The sequence below is a fragment of the Vulpes vulpes genome, chromosome 7 (assembly GCF_048418805.1).
Source record: "Vulpes vulpes isolate BD-2025 chromosome 7, VulVul3, whole genome shotgun sequence".
NCBI lineage: Eukaryota > Metazoa > Chordata > Mammalia > Carnivora > Canidae > Vulpes > Vulpes vulpes.
The window spans coordinates 72,164,205-72,186,494 of NC_132786.1; the positions used below are offsets into that span (position 1 = coordinate 72,164,205).

The 22,290-nt window shown below is 37.2% G+C and overlaps 1 protein-coding gene across 2 annotated transcripts in view; it reads left to right on the forward strand.

Moving 5' to 3' along the window:
* Positions 1-22,290, forward strand: part of UBE2H (ubiquitin conjugating enzyme E2 H) — a 108,215-nt gene that overhangs the window by 56,728 nt on the left and 29,197 nt on the right. For both annotated transcript variants that reach the window (XM_026010825.2, XM_072764069.1), the window contains exons 2-3: positions 6,476-6,552; positions 7,196-7,270. In XM_026010825.2, coding sequence (XP_025866610.1) covers positions 6,476-6,552; positions 7,196-7,270 — 152 coding nt within the window. The remainder of the gene's footprint in view (positions 1-6,475; positions 6,553-7,195; positions 7,271-22,290) is intronic.

Sequence of the window (22,290 nt, forward strand, 5' to 3'; positions counted from 1 at the left end):
TTTAAAAAATCCCAATAGACACGTTTTGCCAAGAACGTCAGCTATCTTGACAGTTTGGCATTAACCTTCAAATATTAAATTGTGCAATCATAATGCCATTCAGGGAAAATAAGGTGGTGGGTGGTTGGCATTTTAAAAGTGAAACGAACTTGGATTCCCGGGAATGTTAATCATTATTCTATCGAAAATGCTGATAGTCCTTAATAGTGAAATGCTAAGTAGAAAGCTTACGGTATTTTGTGAATAACTTAGATTATAGGTGAGTAAAAAGTGGCTTTATGGGTTTATTTAACAGGATATTTTCTGTGTTCAAGTTTTGAAACTGAGAAAGTCGTGAAGAAACCTTCTAGTGAGTTCCTGTCAGTCTACTAGCCTGACCAGCACATCTCAGAAATAGATCATTATTTTTGTCATTGTAACCTGCCTTCTCATTTGCCTTCCTTGCCCTTGACTTTGCAGCAGAGAGGAGAAAGAAACTCGTGGCCTCTACCATAAATACACATGGTAACAGCAGTCAAGTAATTTTATATATTTTGTGGGCGGGTCATTCATTCGTGGTGATGAAATGGCTTATTTTTAATACACTGTTTTTCTTTTGACTAAAAAATTTTTTTTCCATCTGATTTAGTTGTCTGTACCGTTCCAAGGCAGCATAAATTTAGCATAGCTTCTTCATTTTATCAACTTGGTAGAGGTTTTAAAGGTTTCATTGAGTTTACTTCTAGTTTTTCACATGAAATAGACTGTAAGAATTCTTTAATTTACAGTATAATGTGTAATTGAAGACAGACCCATATATCTGATGTGAAGCTTGTACCAGCAGTCGTGGGAAAGGGAAGTTTGGAGCACTGACTTCTAATCTCATTTCAATATGACTTGGGGAAGGAGAATTTTCTTTGGAAACTAGATAAAAGCGTGGACTAACTCTCAATCATATCACAAAATGGAAGAAACCCAGATTTATTGCATTCACGTAAAGGATAGAAATATCTTCAGTTTTCTGGAAGAAACATCCATGTGGATAACTTTTAAATGATTAAGAGTAATTGCTATCCATCAACACTATTCCTAAGCAAGTTAGTTCTGACCAATGGAAAATACTGCTTCTGCATATTTTTCTTTATATTTTTTAAGATTTTATTTATTCATGAGAAACAGAGAGAGAGAGAGGCAGAGACACACAGGCAGAGGGAGAAGCAGGCTCCATGCAGGGAGCCTGACATGGGACTCAATCCCAGGTCTCCAGGATCATGCCCTGGGCTGAAGGCAGCGCTAAACTGCTGAGCCACCCGGGCTGCCCTTCTACATATTTTTAGATTATAAAATTAATTTATGACTTCTTCTGTTAAACTCTTAATCCTCTACCTTCCTCTGTTCTTTCATTATTATTGTGAATTTATTTGGTTTTGTTTAATGACTGGGATATCTTTACCTGTACTACTTTATCCAGTTGACTGCTTCTGTATACCTCAAGTTGAGCAGAAACATACATCAGAGGAGCTCTGGGTGTAGAGAGGGTACCAGTAAACCCTAGTGGACATAGTGGCAGCCTATTGTATAAGTGACTTACAACTCATTTAATCAGTTCTCTTATATAAATATTTAATTTCCATTTTTAAGTTTCACATATTCCAGTAAGCATTTGCATGTTTCAGATACACTGTCTTATTTTTAGAAAACTTTTTGTTAAACAATAGCATATATATGAGAAGTCCATAAATCTTTGTAGCTCAGTGATAAATGGAACAATAAATAAAGGTTTAGTCAGCACCCTAGAAGTCTCCCTCAAACCACTTTGTAATGATCACAGACCCTATCAGAGTAACTACTATCCTAATTTCTAACACCATTGATTCATTTAGCCTGTTTGAAATGTGTATAGATGGAATCATATAATGTGTGCTCTTTGGTATATGGTTTCTTTATAATATCTGGGAGTCTCATATACTTACATGTTGCAATTCATTTTTCATTGTGATGCAGTATTGTGTTGGGTGACAACCATAATTTATCCTTTTTTTGTTGATGAGCTTTTGGGTTGTAACCTAATTTTTGTATATTATAAATAGTGCTATGAACATTCTTAAACTGTGTTTTGATGATCATAGCTATACCTATCTAGTGGGAATAGTGCTCTTGGGCATAGGATGTGCATATGTGTAGTTTTACCACGCCAACAGTTTTCCAAAGTGGTTGAAACTGTATCACACTCCCACCAGCAGTGTCTGGTTAATTTTTTAAAAATAACTTCATAAAAGTGAAATTTGAATAATTTGAATAAAAGAATAAATTTTGAGTTTTGGAACACAGTGCTAAATTTATCCTAGGAATACAAATTTATACTCCACTGAACACTAAGTTTTCATCAGCTCATTCATCTTTATCAATTTATAGTGAAAAATGTTTTATTTTTAAACTAATGAGCTGAATTATTTATTTATTTATTTATTTATTCATTTATTCATTTATTTATTTATTTATTTATTTATTTATTTAAGATTTTATTTATTTATCCATGAGAGACACACAGAGAGAGGCAGAGAGAGAGAAAGGCAGAGACAGAGGCAGAGGGAGAAGCAGGCTCCATGCAAGGAGCCCAATGTGGGACTTGATCCCGGGACTCCAGGACCATGCCCTGGGCTGAAGGCAGCGCTAAACCACTGAGCCACCCGGGTGTCCCTGAGTTGAACTTTTTAAAGCTTAATTTAGCCCATTCAGTTTTCTTGGCTGTTCTGGTCTTTGTCAAGGTGTTTTTTATTTTTCTTTTTTCTTTTTTTTGAGGGGAGGGAGAGAAAAAGAGAGAATCTTAAGCAGACTTCACACCCAGTGCAGAGCCTGACTCAGGGCTCCATCTCACAACCCTGAGATTATGACCTGAGGTGAAGAGTTGGACACTTAACTGAGTCACCCAAGTGCCCCTCTAATTTTTCTTACTGCCTTTTTTTTTTTTTTTTTAAGATTTTATTTATTCAAGAGAGACACAGAGAAAGGGAGAGATACAGGTAGAGGGAGAAGCAGGCTCCATGCAGGGAGCCCAGTGTGGGACTCATCCCCCCGGATCACGCCCTGAGCTGAAGGCAGACGCTCAATCACTGAGTCACCCAGGTGTCCCTCTTACTGCTTTGTAATAACCTTTTATATTTTAATTCACATTTTTTGGTCGTATGCTATAATTTTTTCTTCCTAGTTCTTTGTTTTAATTTTGTCTTTTACAATATAAAAGTTTCAAATATGTGTGTACATTTATATTTGCTAATCTTTTCCTCTCTGGTTTCTGGCTTCAGTGTTGCTCTAAGGAAAGCCTTTTTACCCCAAGATTATCTTTTAAAAAGTCTGTTTTCTTGAAAGGCTTTATTGTTCATACTTAATTTTGTTTATTGTAACTAGATTTAACTTCTAACTCAAGGTGTTTTTTTGTTTTAAAACAATTTTAATCTGTTGTACTTCTATACATTTTTTAAAGATTTATTTATTTGAAAGGGGGGGTAGAAAGAGAAAGAGAGCGTACAGGGGGAAAGTAAGAGGGAGAAGCAGACTCCCCATTGAACAGAGAGCCCAATGTGAGGCTCTATCCCAGGACCCTGAGCTGAAGACAGACATTTAACTGACTGAGCCACCCAGGTGCCCTTGTTATACTTTTATCTGTTACATTAGCATTACTTTTGGAATATTTTACCGGGTGACAGGTCAGGAAGAATTTAGTACACCAAAGTATTTATGTATGTGTCATTTGACCAAGTGAGAAATGAAGCTCATTTTCCAATGTAGTTACTATATGAATCCTTTCAGTGTGCATGCTATTAAAACAGTTTTCATTTAGAAAAGAATGAGACCTTCATTTACACATGAGTCTGCCCTCTGAGCTGCCTATTTGAGTCCATTGGTCAATAGGCCTATCCCTGAGCCAATATACTATATGGTCCTTATTATTATGGTTTTAATTCTTGATGTTTAGCAGTTTCTCATCTTAATCTTTTTCTATATGAATGTTTGGACATACTTGGGTATTTGCTCTTTTAAGTGAATTTTTATCAGCATGTCAAACTTAGGATTTTCAATGACATGTCATTGAGTCTAAGTAATCTAGCAGATAAGAGATACCTGTGTGATACTGAGTTTTCTATCCATGAAAAGTGTTTTCTCCACTTATTGGTGTCTTTTTCTGTAGAATTAAGTAATGTTTACAAGTCACATGGTTGTCACATATCCTTAGTTTAGAAGGGACATTTTTTGTTAATAACATTAATGACATGTTTTTAAAGTGTATGTTTTTTCTGGAGCACCTGGGTGGCTCAGTAGGTTAAGAATCTGACTGTTGGTTTTGGCTCAGGTCATGATCTCAGGGGCTTGAGATCAAGCCCTACCCACATCAAGCTCTGTGCTCAGATATGGGGTGGGCTTGAGATTCTTTCCCTTTTACTCTTCCTCCATCCCCTGCCTGCTCATGCATGTGCGCTCTCTCTCTCTCAAATAAATAAATAAAATCTTTTTTAAATATAAAAAGAGATATAAAAATCTTTTTAAATATAAAAAGATTCTATTTATTTATTTGAGAGAGGGGATCCCTGGGTGGCGCAGCGGTTTGGTGCCTGCCTTTGGCCCAGGGTGCGATCCTGGAGACCCGGGATGAAGTCCCACGTCGGGCTCCTGGTGCATGGAGCCTGCTTCTCCCTCTGCCTGTGTCTCACTTCTATCTCTCTCAAATAAATTTTTTAAATTAATTTATTTATTTATGATAGTCACAGAGAGAGAGAGAGAGTCAGAGACACAGGCAGAGGGAGAAGAAGGCTGGCTCCACTCAGGGAGCCCGACGTGAGACTCAGTCCCGGGTCTCCAGGATTACACCCTGGACCAAAGGCAGGCGCTAAACCGCTGAGCCACCCAGGATCCCCTAAAAATATTTTTAAAAACGGAAAAGAATGGGGTCTAATTAGCATAGACTAAATGGTCTTCTTAAATACCTGTAATGGAGAGTGTTCAAGGTTCTTGAGCAAGGATTTTGCCAAAAATACACCTAGCCTCTGTTCTGTGGCCTATAGAACAGATAGGAGACCCAAATATGTAATTTCAAATCTTTAAAAATACTATTTTTCTCTGTGTAAGAGAAAAAATTTTAATTTCTTCGGCTTTTTCTTTGGCATAATAGTATTTGTAATTAAACTGCGATTTGCACTGCTGGTGGAGAAAGGTGAGATGAGTTTATCATATCTGGTAGTTTGGGGTTTTCTTGTTCTTTAATTTCATTGTGAGATTTGAGCCCCTGCCCCGCCCAAGGCCCAGCACCTAAAGTTCCTGAGTCATTATTTGTTCAGACCACAAAGAAGAAACATAAAACAGGTACCTATTAGACCAATAGCCCTGTTCTCTATTGATAAGGGTTGTTTTGTTTTTTTTACAGATGAATCTTAGTGTCTTAAAAATATTTAAGAGTCTCAGGGACAGATAAGTTTTTGAGGAAGAGAGCACAGAATTACTCCTGTGATTAGAGCCTCAGAACACACCAGAAACAAGAGGCCAATCTAAATGGGGGGAGAAAGATTTGGAAGGGAGGGAAAGAGTAGGTGAAAATAAATACTACAGACAAGATTTAATTTTTTTTCCCCTGGTCTCGCATTTAACAGTACTTGTAGCAAGGTGGTATCCAAATTATTTGATTATTGTCTAAGCCAGGAGGAAAATAGGTGGGGACTTTGCTTAAGTAAATCCATAATTTTAGGAGCATAGCATTTCTAGTTTAGGAGAATCAGTATTTTACTAAATTTTTGAATTTGACTAAAGGGAATAATGGAGTTTATGTTAAAGGTTCCCTGGGGGTAGATAGGGGAGAAGAGAATACAGAGGGGAGAAAAATGAAAACTAAGTGCCTGTCTTTCATTTACATTATCTACAAAATGCAGTTTACATGTTTTGCATACTTAACCCATTTAATCCTCACAGAAACCTTATGAAGTGGTATTTCCTGATTGACAAAGATAACAAAGGCTTGGGGAGTGAGCTTACATTATGTTGTGTGGGCTCACAAACCCACTACAAGGCAGTCTTAGGATTTGAACACCAGTGTCTGAATCTAAAGGTCATTGGCATACTTTTCACAAGAGTGTATGTTTCCTTCTAAATGACCAGAGTGGGGATCCCTGGGTGGCGCAGTGGTTTGGTGCCTGCCTTTGGCCCAGGGCGCGATCCTGGAGACCCGGGATCGAATCCCACGTTGGGCTCCCGGTGCATGGAGCCTGCTTCTCTCTCTGCCTGTGTCTCTGCTCCCCCCCCCCCTCTCTGTGACTATCATAAATAAATAAAAATTTAAAAAGAATAAAAATAAAAAAAATAAATGACCAGAGTGACTATGTATATTTGATATTTTATCAGTTTCATATCGAATGTTGATACCACTTTACATAGCATATCTTGGGGATATCATCTTTAGTTCTTCCAGGTAATATAAAGCCTGTGTACTTTCCTTTACCTTCCACCTTAGCATTGAGAGTAAGCATGAGGTTACGATCCTGGGAGGACTCAATGAATTTGTAGTCAAGTTTTATGGACCACAAGGAAGTAAGTACATGTGTTCATATGTGTTCTTTTTCAGTTTCTTTTTATCCTCTACTCCTTAGTAGGTAGTGAGAGTATCAGTGACAGGTGGAGGTGTGTGTAGTATTTGAACAGTAAGTTTATTGGAACTCTAGAACCAATGAGGAAATCTTGCTCTTATCATAATTACTTCATATGCTTTTCTCTTTCATCTCTGGCAGTATTAAACACAAATTGTGAGTACTGTTTTTTTTTTGTTGTTTTTTTTTTTTTAATGATTAGCCACATGGATGGTTTTAGGGGAATGTTCTTTTGTGTTTTCCTATTTGTTTTTTGTTTGTTTTGTTTGTGTTTTTTTTTGGGGGGGGGAGGAGTCAACAGGGTAGATTGAAATAGGAGGCTATTACTTACCAACTAATTCAGTAGTGTTTAATACTTTAAAATCAAGTAAACTTAGAGGAGAAATGAATCTTTGCTTATTTCCTAACTCTAGATCTTTTTAAGAAAATTATTTTAATTTAAACACAGAATATACCTCCCTGACTCTTGAAAGAATTAATTTGCAAGGTTTTCAAAAGAGATTAGGATTTAATGTTTCACTTACACTCGAGTTTATTTTTTAATGTGGAGACACTTGTAATGTTTAACATTTTTACTTTTATTTCAGCACCATATGAAGGCGGAGTATGGAAAGTTAGAGTGGATCTTCCTGATAAATACCCTTTCAAATCTCCATCTATAGGTATGTAACTACTCAGTTTCTCTTACTAGAGAGTTTTCATATCAGAGAAAGGAAAAAAGAATCCTATATTTTGTGGGAGATAATTCCAAAAATGGTTACTTAACTGGATTTTTCCTTTTTGGGCTTTGCTTAATTAATCAGTGACTTTTTTGTGGGATTTCACAGTGTGATAGAAGATGATTAAATATACCCTTTGCGTGATTGTAATGATTCTAACTCTAGACTTTTCTATCAGGATCAGATTAAACAATCTTAAGGCCCACTGTCCATTCAGGCTAAGCAGTAAAATAATAAACATCTTAAATCTCATTTTAATTACAGGATGGTTGGAATTAATTTTACATAGTGTTTATTTCTAATTCTGTCATTTAAGATGCTTTCTAGATCCTCCTTTGCTTTTGTTCACTTAAACTGTAGTTCACTTAAACTAGCAGTGAAATCACCCTTTGCCTTTCTACTCATCTTTTTAGCCCCCTGAACAGATGAAGAAAGTAGAGTAGGAGCCTCAGTGAGATTGTATAAAGAGGTACTTTTTCTTCCCTGTCATCTTCTCTCTGCCCTAATTGGTGATACTATTAACCCATTACCCCCATTAAGGCACACAATGACAATTTAGGTGTTTTACCATCAGACACTACAGAAGTATATCTGATTGAAGGTTGATATATTTTTTAAAGATTTTTGAGATTGTAGAATGGTAGTAACTCAGCTAAGTTAAGCTAGCTTTTAAAATTTTCATTCCAAAGATAATTTTGAAATATTATAAAGTATTAACCAACTTTAAGAAAGAAGAAAAAATAAAACTGGAATATATTATGCATTCTCTGACAGTCACACTGAACCTCATGTTCAGGATTACCAGGGTTCATACAACTTGCTACTGCCAAGGGCTCACTTTTTTTATGCTCATCTTTGGAACTAATTCCAGGTCACTTGGAGTTTAGACATCACACACCCCACCCACCTTCCAACAACACCCTCTATCCTAGGATAATGTGGGAAAGGTAGGATCATCAAAGACTAATTTTCAATCAAATGCAGCAGCTTCTTCCCCACTACTTAGCTAGCTACCCTACTGATTTCAAGCTTGGTGCTATTTAAAAATAATACAGAGCACTTGTGATTCCTTATGCTGGGAACCCTTATCGTTCATTTAGGAATAAATTGGTGGTTTCCTTTTAAGGTCCCTTGAATGGTTTTTCTAAGTTTCAGAAATGGAGAAGATACTTTATGAATGATTGAAATTTCCCCCTTGCTGCAAGGGTCTCTGAGTTGTAGGGTTATCAGGTGGTGAACTAGGAAGGAAGGGAGCTGTAAGATAATCCCTATGACTTACTACTACCTGTATAGATGGGGTGGCAGTCCTTCCCAATTCATTCCAGGGTAATGGAATTTGGTGTTACTTACCCAGCCAGGTGGGCTTTTCCTTCACGTTGTGGTCACCTCTCCCATTGGTCTCTTCTTTCTATACAGGCATTTGAACCTTTGTGTAGTTAAGTGATAGGATCTTTAAATCCTTACAAATGGAATGTATAAGCCATATAAATTCTTTCAAATATATTTCATATATGTCGGGATCCCTGGGTGGCGCAGCGGTTTTGCGCCTGCCTTTGGCCCAGGGCGCGATCCTGGAGACCCGGGATTGAATCCCACGTCGGGCTCCCGGTGCATGGAGCCTGCTTCTCCCTCTGCCTGTGTCTCTGCCTCTCTCTCTCTCTGTGACTATCATAAATAAATAAAAATTTAAAAAAAAATAAAAAAAAATATTTAAAAACAAATATATTTCATATATGTCCATTTGCTTAAAGACTAAAAATTGGCATGCTGAATCTAGTTTTGAGCCCTAAATTCCTAATCAGAAAGAATAGCTACTTAACAGTGAACTATAGAAAAGCAATTGCATATCCTGTAGAAATGCAGTTATTTCTCAAACCTTATCTTAATGTATTTTTCCAGATAATGTAATTATTTCATCATAACTTTTAAAGTAAACACGTCTAAACTTCAGGCATTATTTATTTATTAACCAATGACACAATGCCTATGTACTTTCTTAAATTAATGATGTAATACGAAATTGCTTGAGACAAATGACTAGGCTGATTTAACTTCTTTTTTTTTTTTTTTTTTTTTTACCTTTCTGTGTGCTTTCAGAACTTGGTAATACCTACAGATGTGTACCATCTTCTCTTAGGGAAGTAGATCTAGTTGAAATATTTGTACAAGCTGTGCTTGTTTCCTCCAAAGGAACATTGCATAAGAGAGTTATAATCAGTTGTTGGGGGTGACCCATTTTCAGGTCATCAACAATGTAATTACTGTTGAATTTGCTTTAAACATTTTGAGAGGTAGTGGCTCATTTAGAATAGGCAAAGTTTGCTTTTTGAGTTGTATAGGTAGGTGTAGAATTATATAGAAGGGCAAAGAGATGAGATAAACCCAACCTTAAGATTCTTTTTAAATCCTGCCTCTGTAGTATCTAGGCATACTCTCTTCCTGAGCCAAATTTTGAGCTCTTAAATAGTAAGATGTGCAAATTTAGATTAAGCATCCTTACTGCTTAGATCTTGGAAATATATATATTTATATATATTATATATATATTAAATATATAATATACATACACATTATGTAAACATTTGTTTGCTGTTTACTTATTGTATAAATGGTCTATATTCTTAGGAATTTAAGGAGGTCCAGGTGACCAAAAATAAAGAAAAATTAAAAATGTCCCCTAATCCTGTCCCTCAATGGATATCATTATTTACATTCCAGTATATGTACTTTAAAGCAATTTTCTTTTTATATTTCAGTATTTAATCAATGTAATTGGACATGCTTATCTTTTGGACTTTCCTCTAAGTTTTATAGTTTTCAGTAGTTACCCTATGGCCTGAGTTATAATTAAAAATGTCCTTTAAAAACAGTCTATATTATCATACAAGTGTTTTGTTTTTTCTCAAAATAGCGAGAAAGCTATCTTGAATTCTCTTTGGGAAGAAAAGGAACATAAACAGACTATTTATATAAGGAATATAAAGAGGTTATGAACTTTCTAAATGCCATCGTTTCAAGCATGTTAAGCTGATCTTTTGGAACGTTACATTCTTTTTGAGTATCATTAGTGTTGATGTTTATGAAATCATCTTGATGTTTTGAAGCTGGATGTAAATTTTTGAAATGGCTAAAGGTCATATAATTTCACAGAATAAGATGAATGGAAAAACTGAGTGACATAGTTGGAGTGTAAAATGATATATGATTATGAAATTGGCTTAAGTTTAAGGATTATGATTTTCTCATGAACTAGCCATAACAGCACTTTCAAAGAGAAATTATAAAACTCCTCTCATCAATTGTAACATCATTGAAATATTTGCATAGCTTTCCAGAGAGACTGCTTTGAAATAAATCATATGTAAATCTTTAAATTCTGATTTATTTGAAAGTTCAGACTTTATCTTTTTCATTCAGAAACATTCCTAGAATGCTAGTATTGCTGGTGTTACCAGCTGTGTAGAGTTAGGAGAGCATGCTTCATCAGTGGACTGGTTATCAGGAAAGAGTACTTCTCACTCTGGTTTTCCTTGACCATGAGAATGATACTCATCTGAACCGTTGTTTCCTTTTCTAGAAAGTGAGATATTAGAATTAAGTGAACTCTGCATGTTTGATACTGACCAGTGTATTAGATCCTCAAGATAGATGACATATCTATTAGGTAATTAGGAAGGTCACATAAGGCTCTCAGTAGTTAGGAGATAAGACCAATGTAAATAAAATATTGCATGGTATTTAGTGATAACATTTCATGGATTTTTAGGAGAGGTGTGAGTTAGTGCCTCAGTTGGGGAAAAGAGTGTATGGAAGGAGATAGGCTTTTACGAGAAAGATGTTTCATGTGTTGAGAATATAGTTTTTGGAAAGCTTCAGAGATGTGAAAGTGCATAAAGACTTTAGATAGAAGTAGCATTCTTTCAAAACCCCAGGTAATCCGCAGTCCATGAAGATTTTGTTTTATGCAGAGAAGTTGCTGTGGAGACTGCCATATGCCATATTTCTCCAGGTTTAGTTTCCAGCATGTGCTTATCTATTACGAGAATGCTGTTAGAAAGTCAGAGAAAACACAGACTTGCAGTTGCTGTGGGGTTGAAATAAAGATGATTGATACACAAAGAGGGTAAAATAGAGCAGTTTTGAATAAAAATTTAAAAGTAACCCATAAGCATAAGATAGAAAATGGTTTTATGTCTATTCCAAAGAATGCATATTTTTAAAAGTGGGAGATATAGGACTTGTCAGATTGGCAGGTATGATGTAGCCAACATAGCAGTATATGTGGTTTGATGAAGATTTTATATCCTTTGAGTGCTTTTATTTAAATTATCTTAAGATTCAGAGAGATGCACTAAGATTAATGTACAAGAGTATGCATATTGCAGTGTTATTCTTAAAACTTTTATTTTTAAAAGTTTGAAGCACCCTAAGTGACCCAGCAGATAATAGTTAAATTATGGTATAGCTTAATGGACAAAATGTTTTACAGTCACTACTTATGTTTTAACCCCATCTTTAAAAGAACCCACAGGAAAATGGTAACCTTCTATAGTGTGACTTGTATTTTGTTTCCTTGAAATTTCAAGTATGAATGGCAGAATATCGATAGTTATCCGTGGCTGTTAAGGGGATTATAAAAACATTTTTCTATGATTTCTAAATACTCTACCATAAGTTCCTTTATATTATAAAAGTGTATATTTTTAAACATATGGCAAATGCATGTCTTTTGAATGTCCTGTCTGCATCTTTGTCTGGGTCTACACTTTTCCTGTCCTTTGTTCTAGAAAGCCACGAAGCTTTCCTTGGCCAGAGTTCTCCTTGGCCAGAGTTCTCACCTGGTAGCATGCTAAAACACCTGCCGGCTCTTATGTTCCCCACAGTTTCCTTTCTTTTTCCCTTTCAGTTTTAATGATGTATGTGCAGAAGGGCACAGACTGTTCTCTTTCCTTTGTTTTTCTGCTTGCAGTTTAGTTTATTCCATCGTGAGCCCACCCCTTACACCTTTACACATAACTGCTGTTCAACCCCTTGTCCCTCCTCTTGGGATGCTACCTCCTGCAGTTCTTACCTGTTTCTCTTTCCAGCCTGACTCTTCCACCTGTTTCCTCTTGCTCCATTTTTCTCTTCATATGAACCAAAAAAGGTCCCTGTTCATAGCTAATAAATAATAATAATAATAATAATAATAATAATAATAATAATAATATTTTTGATAAACCTAAGCCCAGGGGGAAAATTATGTCTTCTAATAAAATACAAATACAAATATTCGATTTAAGGCTTTTAGCCTCTAAAGGTCTTAAAAATACCTTGGAGTCTCCTTCAGGATCTACAGTAGTTTCCATCACACTATAGCTACTTTACTTAAACATTAGTATTCAAGAGAAAATTAAGAATTTGTCATTGTATCTTATTTTTAAATGATTAATGGTAGTATTTAATAGAACTGCATTTGACTAATTTCAGATAGAACTATGGAGTATTTTAGAATCTTTTTTTTTTTTAAGAATCTTTTATAAATAACCTTAACCTTGCCTTATAGTGTGAGAGCTCTGTCGCCATTTATACTTTATTGGTTTTTTTTTCATTTATATTTCTTAAAAATAGAAAACTATATTGTAAGATCCAGCTAACAAGTCTAGAAACTAACTTTTGAAGTACTATGTGCATCTCCATATTAGCAGTGAGGAGCACTCTCTCTCAGGAGAAGGCTGTGTGCATTGTGTGTCTGGATTGCAATTTGTGATGATACTAGAGCAGAGTAAGAAGAATGGTTGGTTGAGAAACAAGGTTCTGGAGGGACTGCTTAATAATTCACTTAATGTTGATAAAATGGGCAGGGGAAAAAATCACCCTGATTCTGCAGTGGAATTCGATGGTCAGTGGTATATAATAAAAGCTAGCCAAACCCATATGAATAAATGGAGACAAAATGCAAAGGTCATGGACAATAACAAAAGCTGGAATACTATATTGAGCTCAACCAGTGGCCTTTATACTTAGGTCAGCTATTCCCTAAATAGAATGGTTTAGATCTTCCTATTTCAAGGAGACTAGATTAGAAAACCTATCAAAGTACCTTCTAAATCTCCAATCTGCCATAGGTTCTTAGAAGATATTCTGATAATCAGTTCACCTTATTTTTATTTGTGCCAGCAACTAAGGAAAGTGATTTTAACCTTTTTCATTGTCAGAATAGCAGACACTTCTAAATTTTTAATTCACTATGGCCAGAAATTACCTCACAGTGTTTTTGGAATGGAATTTTATAATATGGTATGACTAAACTATAGAGTTTAAAATGTTTACCATTTTACTTTGTGTCTTCCTAGATGGAAACATTATACAATTACCTTCTCGGGGAACTAGCCCCTCCCTGAGTAAGTTAAGAGAGCAGTGTTGTCAGGGGTGGATCAGGATTTGGAGTAGTCATTTCTGAAAGGTTTGGGGTTAGTCATTTAACAGAAGCCTTGTTTAGACCATTATACTTCTACAAATAGAATGAATTCTTTGACTAAGGAAGCAAAATTCCATCCAGATCACCTCTCTGTTTCTCTACTTTCATGACCTTGGTTGTGAATTTAGCTTCTGTCTCAGTTATATAATTGCTACTATGTAGTGATCTATCTTTTGAATTCCAGTAGAGAGAAACAAAGTTCTAGTAGGAAAGTTTCCTAAGTTTTTTTTTAGACAGTGCTATGAGACTATAAGGCCTTGTTAAAAGCTCTTTTTACTGCTATTCTGAAAATGAACATTTTCAGGACGGATTTTTTTTTTTAAAGAGTATGTCTGGCAGCTGAAGCAGAACCTACTTTCTGAGAATATGGGTACATTTTACCCCATTTCTTCTAATCAGCTCCATAAATTTATTAGAAACCAGCTGTGTGCAGTGCATTCTAGGTGCTAGAGATCCAGAAGTGAACAAATCGCTCTCTTGACCCTTATATTTTTTGAGAAAAAACGATGAAACAAAATTTTGAAATGTCTGATAGCTTTATGCAGAGAATAGATGTGGTGAAATTGATATAATAGCTGCCTTAGCTGAGGTGTTTGGGAAGGGCTTCTCTGATAAAGTATATTTAAACTTGAGGCTTAAATTAAAAGGGGAGGGGGCAGGGAAAGCCAGCCTTGATCCTCCAAGGTCAGGAATGAGAAGCAGAAGAAATTGTGAGGACAAAGGCCGTGAGGCAGATAGAAGCTTAGCATGCACGAGAAAGGAGGAAGGATGGGTGAACAGTGATATAGGAGAGAGAGTCCAAGTGACAGGCTGAGTGAGGTTCTGTAGGGCTTTGTAGACCAGGTTAAGGGCTTGAGTTTTATATTTAATGCAATGGAAAAATAATTGAAAGGCTTTAAGCAGGTTTTAATGATCACTCTATTATTGTGGGCAAAAAATAGAAATACTGGTGGTTTGGATCATGGTGCTGAGATCGAGAAACTCTGGTGTCTATAATACATTGAAGAAGTTTGGCTGTATGAAGGAAAGCACAAACAAATAGGGGGAGATAAAGGAAGGTTTTGTTTTTTCTGAAATGGGAGATTCTGAAGGATGTTGACGAGTTTGTTGTAGGGAGTTGTCTAGAAAAGAGGCAGGTCTTGGTGATGCTGGGAATCAGAAGAAGGATTGAAGGCATGATGCCTTCAAGACAGTAGAAGGGATAAGATCAGAACACAAATGGAGAACTTGTGTTTGAGAAGACCTTAAACATTTGAGGGAGCAGTTGAGGCAAGAGAAATGAGCATGTATGCTGGGAGGATTTTGATGGGAAAAATGAGGAATCCTATTCATTGGTTCCCATTTTCTTAAAGCAAATGGGCAGGGCTTTTAAGTCAAAGTGAAAAATGGAGGAGCAAAGGGAACCAGGAGGTTTGCAGAATAACGATACAATGCACAAGTCATTGAAGAATGGGGAACAGGCCGCTAGTGAAAGGAGAAAAGAGAATTATCAGTGATGTTGAATCCACAAAAGGCTGTTGAGCATACTTCTTGAAGTTAGTACGTTCACCTATGTCTCTCCCCGCTGCCAGCCCGGTAGGTAGAAACTCTGTGAAGGCATCCGTGGGTCTGTTCTACTAACATTCCTTATTCCACCTGATACATTGCCTGCTCTGTATTGAGGTGAGGGAGTAAGGAAGTGAATGAGTATTTAGTGGTGCCTTCAAGTCCAAGTATGAACTGGACGTTTCAGAGGGGAGAGGGCCCAGGATTTGCAGAGGGTTGTTACAAAGTGATGATGGCGATGGCTCTTAAACTAAGCAAGGAGAGGAGTGAAGATAGGAGGACTGGTAGGTAGAAGAGGGAGAGTCAGTGGATTCAAGTTCATAGGAGACTGGTGGGTGGGAGGCATCTGTGGTTTTGGAGGTGAAGCTGGCTGTAAGATGTAAGAAGTTCAAGGTATGCCCTGCCCTGGCAGTGTAAATGAAATGTGATAGAGGAAAGGTCACTGGGGAGAAGCTTCGGAGACTGAGAGGACAGAGTTTCAGGAGTGTGGTCTGTGTAGATGATCCTGTCACTAAAAATGACAAGAGAGAGACTTGGAGGCCAGGTACTGAAGTCCTCAGTGAAGGAAAAACTAGTGGCCATACTGGCCCTATTAACAAAAAACCCATTAGCAGTCTGCAATATCTAAATTCATTCACCTTCTTCTTGCTATTAGCCAGAGTAAAAACAGTAGTTTGCTTTTTCCTCCCCCAGGCCACCTGTAAGGGGAGCCTTGCCTCTGTACAGGCTTGTTTCTGTCAGAGGATTTGTCCATTTTCTTCTTGAAGCTGGCTTATGTCAGTTTTAATTCTGCCTTTGGCGATTCATGATTGTATGATCTTTTCATTTGCTGTATAAGAATTCTATCTAACTTGCTCTTTAGGTTGGTTCCTACGTTAATTATAGTAAGTGACTTCTAGTTTTTGAGCTAGTTATTAATTCTGACATCTTTTTGGCATTGACTCCTTTTTTGGATTGTTACAATAAAAACATGGATTCTTTGCTTCCTCTTTCTTTAGTTAAAACTGCGATTCTTTTAGAAACAAATAAGAGTAATGTCTTAGTTCCTTTGAAAAGCTTGTTTACCACAATTTAAGATTTGTTCATAGCCCTGATGTTGGTGAAAACCATATTGCTAGAAAGAATGTCACAGATTTTATCACCCAGTTGCCTCATTTTAAGGATAGTAAAAATATGAAAGTGGAGATAAATCACTATCAGTTAGTTGTAGAGTCTGCCTTCTTTTTTCTGGTCTAGTATTTCCCCCCATACCAAATGCAATTAGAATGGTCTTTATAGTACCAAATGTTAGAGTAGCTCACTGTATTTGCTATTTCCAGTGTGGGCTTATAGAAAGCCTCATATCCAGTAATCAACATATCCTCTAATGCTCTGGACAGTTGCTAAAGGATTCAGAGAGGAGTAGGTAGGGGTGGATATTTTCATCCTCAGGACAAGGAAAGTGAGATGGAGTTACTTGCCTGTGCTCATGAAGCTAATAGTGACGTTGAGTGATTACTGTGGGCCTGTCGCTGATCAGATGCCGTACCTAGATTCACTTACTCTTCATAACAGTCCTACAATGTGTAGATAGCGATATTCAACCAAGCTTTACGAAGAAAGAAACAAAGGCAAAGAGATTGAGTAACTCTTACTGGCCGGAGGCTCACAGATGGAACTTAGGCAGTCTGACTTGAGCCTCATCTTTTAACCACGACTTTGTTTATAAAGAGTGGCCGGCCACGTGTGTTCTATACTGCCTCTAACCATGAGAATAAATACTGCCTGATTCAGACAGTGTGGTTATAAGGATGACCAGGAGAGTGAACGATAAATTGTAGAGCCAGAAAAGAAATTATAATCTTTCAAAAATGAAACTACAGGAGAGTAGATTTAAGGCTGTAGGTTTTGGTAATCTGCTAGGTTGGTAGCAGGTTTAGGCTTTTGAAGGATAACACTTCACCTTTTCTTAGTTATAAATGAACTTTTCTTATCCATCCAGCCCATTCCTCAGATTCCATATTATCAGAGAGAAAGGAAGAAACAGAAAAGAGGACCCCTTGTTGAGTTTAGATCTCCTGAACACACACAGGATCAGTTCAGAAGTTCCCATGACACAGGGCATTGAGAGTGAGCTCCTTGATTGGTTCCTCACCCAAGAAGAGACCGGCCCAGGTCCATCTCTCCTGAGTAGGAAAGGCTCAGCTCTCTGAAGAGACTTCTGCCTGGGTGCAGGCTGCCACGGGCTGGGCCTAGCTGTCTGAGGTAAGATGACAATCTCTCTGAGTGTGCACTCATGCACAAAGCTGGCAGTATGGCTGTTGCTGGCGAAGCTGGCGACACCTCCACCACCCCTTTTAGCTGGAACGTCCCAACCCTGGTCACCTCCTGCATGCTAGGAATGGAGATCCAAGTTATTACCTTAAAAAAAAAAAAAAAAAAGTATAGTTGGAGATACTGCTAGGGGTGATAAGATTCAATCTTTAATAAATATATTTTGAACAATTATATCAGTTTGATTCTGAATGGTCTACTTTATGTGGGCATGTATCATGAAGATGGAATATCAGAATAATTGAATGTATTCACTTACTGTTTTCTCACAGGAATTCATAAACTTATAATTAAATTGTATCAGCCACAGCTGCCTCAACCATTTGCAGTCCACGCTCATTTTATCCCTAGGATAGAGCTACCAGTTTTGTCTTTGGTGCTTTTCACCTACTTAACTTAGGGTGGGTTTACCTTGTTTCATGAGTCACTTGTTTGACCTCTCATTTCTTAAGACTATTCTGAAGGGAATTTCTGTATTGATGACTGGCCTTAGGTATTTCATTCTGTCCACAATGTTGATCATTAAAAATATCCTTACAAGTAAAACAGAAGTGATGAATTTTTGCCACTTTTATTTATTATTTACATATTGATCCCACTATCAGAAGTTACTTGAAAGTATGTACAACTTTGTACAGATCCCCTCCTGGGAGTAGACACAGAAACAGGCCAAAATAAAAACCAGTTTTCAGCATGACTTGGCATGATGTTATTTACTTTCTCTGCCTATTAGCCTGTGGGTCAAAAGATTTGTTATTCTAGAACAATTGGAGTGTATTGGAGTGTAACAGGCAAAAGCGTGGCATATTTTTGTATTTTAATAGTCTGTTATTTTATTTTTTAAGATGTGTAGTTTTTGTTTACATCAACTAAGCATGATTTGGATTCCTCCTCCAGAGTTATAAATCACCTGATTCCCTTCTGCTGAAAGATAGAGAACAGAGGTGGTGAGCTCTTTAGCTATAAACCTTTGTTCCTATTGTCCTCCCTTTTACAAGTGCCTGAGTCATGCCAGAGAATACTTGTCTAAAAGATTTGAAGGAGTTCTGGATTTTATCGGGTCATATCACTGAAATATATATATGATTAGAAAATGTCTGGTAGTGAATAAAATCTTAAGCCATGTAGATTAAAAATGACTTGCTGCTTCCACTTACCGTGTTTTCATAAAAGCAGTTTTCAAAATATGTTTTCTTAAAATATCTTCAAAATAGTTCCTGGTTGAATGGAAACAAGTGTTGGGAAAATTCTCTTGTTGCAGACGTATTCATTTGTGTGGTGATAGCATTGCCAAAAGGAAGGAAAACATGCCAGGGCAAACACGCTCCGTCCTGAGAATGTTCCTTTTCTGAATTCCTAGCCTGTTCTTTTCTCCGTCTCCTCCCCTCCTCAACCAGAAGTGCCATTGTTGCCATCATTATCCAGAAAGTGACTGGCTTTGCCAGAAACGCTCCTCACAGCTTGTCCAAGAGCAAATGTAAAATGTAAAGGAGATATACTCCTTTCTGTTTATTTGCTTTGGGTATTTTTCTAACAGTTGAAAAAGCCTGGTATGGGAAGGGATCATTGTAGTCTGGGGATTGTTTTTTTGGATAGAATCTGTCTGGCTGAACTTGTTCCTCAAAGGCAAGGTTATAAACTCTGTTTCTGCCTACTTTGGAATAGGCCATGGGTTTTGTGTCTCTTGGTGTATTAGCATGTTGTTAGTTTTGTATTGAATATTTCTGTACCTAAAATTTTGCCTTGCAGAATTAATTCCTTTAGGGACCTAAAGTCCTCTGTTGTCAGAGCTCTGGCCATTGTTATTGGATCCTGGATTTTTAGAACTGATAGTCGCTTTATTAACAGAATAAGAATGGAGATTTTGGAGATCATAGAGTCCAACTATTTCAGGTAAAGAAACAGGCCCATAGAAGTGAAGTGATTTGCCCAAGACCTGCAAATAATAGTAAGGTTGGGACTAGAACTCAAGTCCTTGTTACTTTTCTCTTTCCAGCCTGATTTTTGCCCTCTATCTCAGAGCTTAGATGATATTTCATACTTAGCAGGGGTACTGGGGACTGGGCTCCAACCCATTTATTACTAGGAGTGTGTTTATTACTAAGTCCTTTTTTGGCCCTCTCTGTTATGTACTCGTGGATTCAACCAAGCCAAAATCTTGACTTAATTGAAAAGATTGTGGAAACTTCATTGATTCCAAATGTAATCTCCAGGCATGGTACCAGGAGGGAGGCATCTTAATCTTTCAGAGACCGTTTGGTAATAAACATTGAAAGCTTTTTTGACCCTGGCTGTTTTCTAGTCTTAAACCTCTGAGGTTTCCTGTGACATCAAACTGTTGAAGCTTCATTCTTGATGTAGGAGACACAGCCCACTCCATTTTGCTTGAGGTCTCTGTTCTGTCCCCAGCACTGGGGCACCTAGGTGAGCCTCAGTGGTTGAGTGTCTGCCTTTGGCTCAGGATGTGATCCCAGAGTCCTGGGATTGGGTCCCACATCCGGCTCCCTGCATGGAGCCTGCTTCTCCCTCTGCCTATGTCTCTGCCTCTCTCTCTCTCTTTGTCTCTGTGTCTCTTATGAATAAATAAATAAAATGTTTTAAAAAAGAGAGAGATCAGGCTTTTGTTGAAAACAAAAATCTCAAAGAGGGATGGTTATGTATCACTGTTCTAGCTAAGCCTCTGGCTTCCCACCTCACTCAATGAAAATCCACATCCTCCAAAGGGCCCACAAATGCTCGTCACCTCTCTGACCTTATTTCTAGGCTTTTCCTTCTTCACTGTACTTCAGTCTCACAAGTCTCTCCACTGGTCTTCAAACACATCAGGTGAACTCCTGATGCATTTTGTACTTGGTCATTCATGTTTTATAGATACTCATCCCCTAGATACTGAATGATTCTTATCTCCTTCGAATTGACACCTTCTCCATAAGGCCCTCCCTGACCATCCCACATATTTTTTTTTTTATTTTTTAAAGATTTTATTTATTTATTTGACAGAGAAAAAGAGCACAAGCAGGGGGAGTGGCAGGCAGTCGGAGGGGGAGAAGGTGGCTCCCACTGAGCAGAGAGTCTGACACAGGGCTTCATCCCAAGGCCCTGGGATTATGACCTGAGCCGAGGGCAGATGCTCAACCAACTGAGCCACCCAGGTGCCACCTGACCATCCCATTTAAAACTGAAGCCCCCACCTTAGCATTTCTATCTTGAGTCCCCTTCTTTGCTGTGTTTTTCTCCATAATATTTGGCACCTTCTAGCATAGCACTTCTGTTTTTAAAGAACTCTCCAGGGGATTCTTAACCCATAGCATTGGGGACCTCTGCCATAGATGTTGCTTCACTAGGTGTTACTAATGAGAAATCTATCAGAAGCAGAATTTTAAGCATCAATAATGAATTTTAAGTTCTTAATTGTAGTCTCAAACCAAAATACTTTTCACATAATAGAATGAATCTCTTAAACTATCTAGTGGCTAAACATTAATAATGTTTCCCACTCATCAGAAAGTTTTTTGGCAGGGCACCTGGGTGGCTCAGTGGTTGAGCGTCTGCCTTTGGCTCAGGGCGTGATCTTGGAGTCAGGCGATCGAGTCCCACATCGGGCTCACTGCATGGAGCCTGCTTCTCTCTCTGCCTGTGTCTCTGTCTTTCTCTCTGTGTCTCTCATGAATAAAAAAGTAAAAAAGTTCTTTAGAATGGAACATTATATAGATCAGAAAGTCAGATGTAAAGGAAGAGCCCTGAAGAAGGGCTAGTAAAATAAAAATTAAAAAAAAAAAAAGTTTCTTGGCAATTGCGATAGCAGTATATTCCTATTTGTAACAGATCTTAAGGACCACATACCATATAACCTGAATATTTTTAAAATTTTTTTGGTAATGAATTCAGAATATTTAAACAAGAGTATGTAAGATTTGAGATTAAAAAAATAGTTGATAATAGTGACTGACTCTTTTCCTTAAAATGATTCAGCACTAGATAATCTATGTATAATTAAGTCACTTTAGAATGTTTACTGTGTACAATTTTTTAGCTTGGAAGGTTTTTTTCCCCAACTATTAAAATTACACAATGTAGAAATTTTGGAAAGTCAGAAGAGGAATAGTAGAAATAATGTGGGAATCTCTCAAAGTTGACTACTGTTGACACTTGGTTGTTTCCTTCTAGCTTTTTTACATTGCTGTGATCCACCTTCTGGTACAGAATTGAGGAGCAGGGTGGTGATGTAATTTGAAAAGTATAATGAAGAAAGTATTCCCTCCATGAAGAATTACACACTATTAACAGTTGTATATGTTTGCTTCTAGTTTCCTAACTGTATGCACACTTTAAAAAAGAAAAAACCAAGAGCAAATAATATACAAGCACATTACCTCTTCTTAAAAGGAGTATAGTACTATATATGGATTCATCTTAATCACCATTCCTATTCTGTTCCCCGTTCACACCTTGACCTTGCACCCTCACTGAAACAATTTTCTAAGTTTGGTATATGTTGGTCCAGTACAGTTTTTTATACTTGTTACCATAGATATAGGTAGTATTGCTTTGTTTTAATTTATCTATAGGGTATCATGCTATAAATATTATTCTGCAACTTTTTTTTTTCCTCTCCTCAGTTGTGGGTCTATCCAAATTGATACTT